The following is a 6,707-nucleotide window of genomic DNA, read 5'->3' as shown; positions in this document are numbered from 1 at the left end:
TCTGATCGATTATTTCCACCTTTGTTTGCCAGTAGTCATGATGTATGTGAGGTACACAACAAAACAACATGGTTAAAAGAATACATTAATTAGAGTGCATGAAAATCTTATTATTCTTCTTCTAACGCTTTTTCCGCGTTTAATGCGGCTTCAACCGTTTAACGTAGAAACTTCATTCAAACTGCGTTACGTAGGTCTTACTTAGGACAGGTGTGGAATGTTTTTTTCATATTTGTAACTTTTATACTTTTTGAACTATTAATTAAAAACTATTAAAATTTTCCCCATAGACTTAACATTGGCGATTATGGCATCACAATAGGGAACTTGAAATCCTATGCCAAGTGTTCCAGCCAGAGCCATATGATTCCGGCCACCTCCAGCAACTGTCTGTCTCAGGCTTTAAGCATACAATCTGGCTCTCTTAAGACTACAGATCCTGTTCAACTGTTTCCTCTGCCCACAACTGTTTCAAAATAAAAGTCTCCACTACAATAATTCCATATTAAATAATTTAACCATTTAAACTATCCAACTATTTAACTGTTCAACTATTCCAACTGTCAGTTATCATCATCTATGCCTCTAGCCTACTATATTAAACCACCACCTACCTAGCAACCAATTTAGCAACCATTGAAATTAAGCATCTATGTCAGTTTCCATAGCAACCAAGATGATTATACTTGCAAACCACTGTAGTAACTCCTTTATTTCTGATAGTAGCCACCATGGACACCCTAGCAACAACCTAGCAACCACATTCACAGTTAAAACCTAGCAACCAACATCATTAACCTAGCAACCAGCATAGCAACCACCATAACTACTGTAGCAACAGTCAGTTGTCATTAACTTTGACTCCCGTCAACTGTTTCCTCTACCCACAACTGTTTCGAAATAAAACTCCTCACTACAATAATTCCTTTTTAAATAATTTAACCATTTTAACTATCCAACTATTTAACTGTTCAGCCATTCCAACTGTCAGTCGTCATCAACTATGACTCCCGCCAACTGTTTCCTCTGCCCACAACTGTTTCAAAATAAAAGTACTCAGTACAATAATTCGCTATAAAATAATTTAACTATTTAAACTACTCAACTATTTAACTGTTGGGCCATTCCAACTGTCAGTTGTCATCAACTATGACTCCCCGCCAGCTTTTTTCTCTATCTGACCTCCATCTTTTTACCTAGATTATATTTTAGACAATATTCAACAATATTTCATTCAACAGCCATTTTTAAATTTTTATGCACTCATAACTCCCTGGAATTACATTCTCTAGTTAAATGATCAAATTTAGTCATTTATCATTCAAAAAACTCAATGTCTGTATCATGTCCATGAGTAGTTCCCACATTCCAGTTTAAAATGTACTTCTTTATTGTCTCCAGAGTCGTTAATCAAAGAAGACTTATAGGTAAACCAACCAGCCTTTGCTTTAGTGGATTCTAAAAATACACCACACTCTCTCCCTCCCTCATACACACTATTCCCCATCCACACACTCCACCCAGCCCCACCCACATACACCTCCATGACACCATGTACTAGTGACTGCAGCACATGAATGTAGATAAGTGTCCAGGGCCCTAGGGCATGCACATGAGTCCGTGCAGCTGCATTGGCACAGTCACACACACTACTGCAGGCATGTACTGTACTCGCACTCCCTGTCCTGGGATTACGCAAGAGCTCCACCTTCTGGTGATCGTTGGTATTTTGTTTATTCTATCAAGTTGTCAGACCCAGACTGTACCAGACTTTGCCATAAAAACTATAGATTTTACAGATTTAGTTTTGTTATTTTATATTTGGAACATGCTACTGTTTGCTCAAAAAAAAATACCATAAATCCACTCACACTGAGAAAAGGGGGCTTTTGTTTAATTTGCTTTTGGAAAAAAGGTTGGAAAAGGCTTTTCATCCTTTCCACCAAGACTAACCGAAACGTTACCTAGGAAGCATATTAATATGTCGGTTTCTTACAAGATACATACAGTCACTTAAAACTGCACAGATACACAATGCTCATAACTGACTTGGGAAAATGGTGACCATTTTCCCTTTTAACCCCACGCTATTCATCACAGTAACTCTCAGCCCTTTGCCAGTGCTTGCCAGTCGAGTCCCCTCTAGTTAACGGCCTCCTCACTGTCCTGGCTGAGCAGCTCCATCTCCTGCGCGTGGCCCTCGATCATCTCCTCCATCTGCAGGAGGGCTCTCTGCTGCGAGGCGCACAGCGCCCTGAGCTGCGCATTGCTCTCCTCACTCCGCTCCAACGCCTCCAGCAGCAGCTCACGGTCCCAGCCCACCACCATCTCCTCCACCTTCTCCAGCAGCTCCACCACCTGAGCCTGGTCCTGCCCCACAGGCTGATCCACGTCCAGCACATGGTACCTGGGCAAGAGACATGCACTTTGTTTTTCTGTTTTAAGGGTCCGTATTTATGAAACTTGAGATTTTTGTGAATTTCGATATCATTGGAAATTTGAAAGCAGAATTGTAAGACAATAAGATATTCTTTGCATTTTAGCTGCTATGCGGCTCAGCTGTGGAACCAACTTTCGGATGACATTAAAAAGGCCCCAACTGTAGCCAGTTTTAAATCTAGACTTAAGACCAAACTGTTCTCAGACGCTTTCTGCTAACTGTGCCAAGTTACAAATTCTGAATCTGCCTCGATAATTATTCTACTTTGTCTTTTATTACTTTTTTTACTACTTTTGCCTTTGTTTTTGCTTACTAATTATTCTTTATTTTTAAATGATTTTACCTTGTGTTTTATGTTTTCTTTTTATTATGATCTTTACCTTTTAACTATTCTTTGACTATATTGCCCTTCTATGCTTTTATTTGTTATTATCGTTTGGTTTTGTTTATGTAAAGCACATTGAATGACCTCTGTGTATGAAATGTGCTATATAAATAAACTTGACTTGACTTGAATATTCCTGTGAACTGCCAAATCTTGTTGGTATTCTTAAAGGGTTTCAATCAGCTATTGTATGTACTACACTTGTATTATCAAATCATGTAAATCACAAGAACAAGGGCAAATGTCTTTTCTTCATTCTTTCAAAAAAGCGTTTATTGGTTTAAAACTATTTTTATTTTCAAGGTCCAACAATTGCCCAGTTTTACATCATCCATTCCTTGGACACTTGGCCACTGCCCAAACGCACCTGTTCCCACACATGTCCACTACCCAGCGCAGCGCCCTCCAGCTCTCTGTGTGTTCCTCCACGCTGACCTCGTTGAATTCGTAGCCCTCTCCCATCACAAACAGCACCAGCGCTCTCTGCCACGGCTCCTTACCCAGAAGCTCCAGGTTCTGCACCAGGGCCTGTGAGACAGATGACAAGTGGGAGGAAAAACGGTCCCCTTACAGAACACAGAGATGGACAAAGTCTGGATTCAGAAAGTGAAAGTCCTGCCCCGTCTTCCTTCTACCTGTGCCTTTAATTAACATAGATGAGATAACTAATTAGCTAATCTACCTGGCTGAAGAGTTGTAGTGTGGATCAGCTGGATTGAATAGTTTGAACAAATACTGCATGTGGTAGGACTTTTACTTTCTGAAGCGACAGTGTCCACCTCAGTATGGAAGTAATAATGATTGGTTGATGTCGGTCAGATAACGTAACTCTTGGTCCTTTACCTGTCTGTCGTTCTCCGTCATGCCCAAGGGGCTGGGGATGACAAGGAGGAAGGCCACTGGGCCCGGGCCGCGAAGGCTCAGACTGCGGAGTAGCTCCTGCCGCACGGACTCTGACGTGTCCTCCAGGGAGCGCCAGTCCCAACCCACTGTGTCGATGACGGTGAGGCGACGGCCGGCGACTGTCACGCACGCCCGCTGGCACGCACGTGTCTCCTGGCCGAACTCCTCACGGCCCAGGAGGGTGTTAGCAGCTGAACTCTTTCCCGCATATTTGCCCGCCAGGAGGAAGAGATTTAAGTCGGATGGTCTCTGGGCTACTCCTGGGTGGGGCAAAGAAATATAATATAATATAATATAATATAATATAATACATGTGTTTTGTTCAAACAGATCGTCAAATACAGTGAGGGTTGAAGATTTTTGTCGCACCGGAACCTTCTACCTTGAGGCAACGTCGACTTACAAATGAGGAATCCCGTTTTTGTTAGAGAACATTGCCACATCCGTAGCCACTGTTATCCTGTCAAGATGCTTCTACTGTGACATGATGTGGACTTTTGAGTGTACATATGTGTGTGTGTGTGTGTGTGTGTGTGTGTGTGTGTATGTGTGTGTGTGTGTGTGTGTGTGTGTGTGTGTGTGTGTGTGTGTGTGTGTGTGTGTGTGTGTGTGTGTGTGTTCTCACCTGCGAGAAGCCCTTGGAGTGTTTTCCTCCTTTTTCCTGCTCTTTGCAGCCGTCTCCTCGCTCTCTCCCCCACCTCTCTACTCCTCCTCTCCAAGTCTCGTGAGATCTCCTCGCTCACCTCAAAGCACCTCCCGTCCTGAGCAGCAACCATCTCCTCTATCTTCTCCAGCAGATCCTCCACCTGGTGGCCGCGGCCCCAGCTCTTGTTGTCCATCACATGGTACCTGTTCCCACACCGTCTGATGATCTCCCGGACCTCCTTGTCGATAAGGGTCTCGATATTGGTGTCTTCCAATGCGTCTCCCCCCGTGATGAGCACGATGGTGTGGCCCCAGATGCTCTCGATGGGGTACTCTAGAAGCTCCTCGACCAGCCACTCTTTGCCCCGGATAGTCTCGAGCGGGATGACCATAAGCAGTGCATGGGGCCCGGGCAGGCACAGGGACAGGTTGGCCTCCAGACGCCTCCGAGTGGTCTCCAGGGACTCCAGGGCAAAATAGCGCCCCCTCCAGGCAGGGACCTCCACCACGGTGACCTTCCGGCCGAAGACGACGCCCTCCTGGCTCACGCACTCCTCGGTTGTGTCTCTGAACGCCTCGCAGCCCAAGATGGTGTTTCCTGTAGAGCTCTTGCCAGAGTATCGGCTGCCCAGGAGGACGATCCTGACCTCTGACAGGACACTACTGCGCCCTGCTGGCAAACCAGAACAGCATCAGAATAATGTGAGCTTCCATGAATGCATTCCGAATGTTGTCAGTCAGAACAATAGAATGGTAGAGTATAGTGGGGTATAGGTGATGACAACAACTATTACGTCACACTTACATTCAGACATTACATTTAAAAAAAGAATATACATATATTTTTTTAAATGCATTTTTTTTTAAAGTTACTAGTATGTGTATTGCAGAAACCCTTTTTACTAATTTGCTATCCTTGGCTGGTGTTTTACAAATGCAATGGCCAAACCAAATGGTAATATTACTTAGTTGAAATATGACCTTTACATCTTACAGTAACATTCTAATTAATCATTGCCTCTGTCAACTTACCTCAAAGGTGAGTTAAACATCAGTGGACTTACCATGAGTTGCATGATTTGCAGTGTCGGTCATTGCAGGACCGCTTCCTTTGACCGCAATGAGGAAAACTCACTTCCTATTCAAGTCCCCACAAGTGGCATACATACCTTGACATGCATACCTTGATCATGCATGTTTTGGGACATGGCGTTGCCACCATGTTTGGCCTCCAATGGCGTACTGACCTTGGCTTTCATGCTGGCGTGTTGGGTGGGAGAGGCATTTATGCGTTTATGGCTGCTGGAGTTTGCTCCTGCACGTCGTGGCACTGGGCCAACTCCATTCAATTCCTTCTCCTGAGCAAACACCCAGGCGAGCTTTTTAATCAAGCCTGGTATCAAGAGCCCCCCGCCTTTGTGCTCCACAGTAAATGCCACAAACACGCCTGGCTCTCATTGATTTAAAAAAAATGAGTCAATCAGATGCCACCAGATGAGCTACAAGCATAGTCCACACTCCTCTTGTGTGTCCTCTGTTTTCAATGCATCATTTGTAGTGTGAATATGACCCAACATTACAGTGGTAACTGAACTCACACATTGAGCTCTAATTGGTACGACCTGCAATGCAGTAGGTAATGCGCATGATCTAATGAACTAATTAAATGATACGCCAAAATCGTGCTGATTTAATATTATGTGTGTGTGTGTGTGTGTGTAACCCTTATCCTGCTTTCTACACATTCAAAGGTGGGTCAGCACTCGCATGCGTCCGTACACAAACAATCAAGATCCTTTTAAATTAATTCCTGAAAAGCCACATCACTTTCCTGAAACTTTTTTTTTTTTTTAAATAACAATGAGATTCAACATCCATTATGTTCTGGAAGCTCTCGCCTCATTAAGGCTTGATTGCACCATGCGCTGTGTCAATAAATGAGCAAATACATTACCACCTGTTCCCAGTGAGTGGTTTCCACAGCACCAAAGCCTGTTCACATTGTGTTGTGGTTTCCAATTAGTCCTTAGAAGTTCCATGTCATTTACAACATAATTAGTGCTGATACACTGAATCACTCTGAAACTCTCTCTCTCTGTCTGTCTCTCTCTCTCACACACACACACACACACACACATGTATATGCACTTACAAATAGAAAGAGAGAAATGTATATACACACACAAAGGATGTACACAGTCACAGAATAATACCCTTGATATCTGAATTGAATTTGCCATAAATGACCCAATCCTTAAAACAATGACAACATAGACGATAAGCTCCTCAAATCGATTACCGATTACCTCCAAGGTTTATGCAAAAGAAAGAAAA

At 43.4% G+C, this 6,707-nt stretch overlaps 1 protein-coding gene across 2 annotated transcripts; it reads right to left on the bottom strand.

Annotated features, from left to right (window-relative positions):
* Positions 1–1,842: 1,842 nt before the first annotated feature.
* On the bottom strand, positions 1,843–5,596 carry LOC121698681 (GTPase IMAP family member 8-like). Of its 2 annotated transcripts, none has more exons than XM_042080984.1 (5): positions 5,438–5,596; positions 4,354–5,046; positions 3,669–3,988; positions 3,193–3,353; positions 1,843–2,407 (listed from the first exon to the last, which is right to left on the bottom strand). In XM_042080984.1, the coding sequence occupies exons 1-5, from the start codon at positions 5,466–5,468 to the stop codon at positions 2,143–2,145; spliced, it is 1,470 nt and encodes a 489-aa protein (XP_041936918.1). In that variant the 5' UTR covers positions 5,469–5,596; the 3' UTR covers positions 1,843–2,142. The 2 variants fall into 2 exon arrangements, with proteins under 2 accessions (XP_041936918.1, XP_041936919.1); XM_042080985.1 differs by having other exon boundaries at positions 4,354–5,043.
* Between the last annotated feature and the right edge of the window lie 1,111 nt (positions 5,597–6,707).

The sequence above is a fragment of the Alosa sapidissima genome, chromosome 23 (genome assembly GCF_018492685.1).
Source record: "Alosa sapidissima isolate fAloSap1 chromosome 23, fAloSap1.pri, whole genome shotgun sequence".
Taxonomy (NCBI): Eukaryota; Metazoa; Chordata; class Actinopteri; order Clupeiformes; family Clupeidae; genus Alosa; species Alosa sapidissima.
This window is presented reverse-complemented; position numbering and strand designations above follow the sequence as displayed.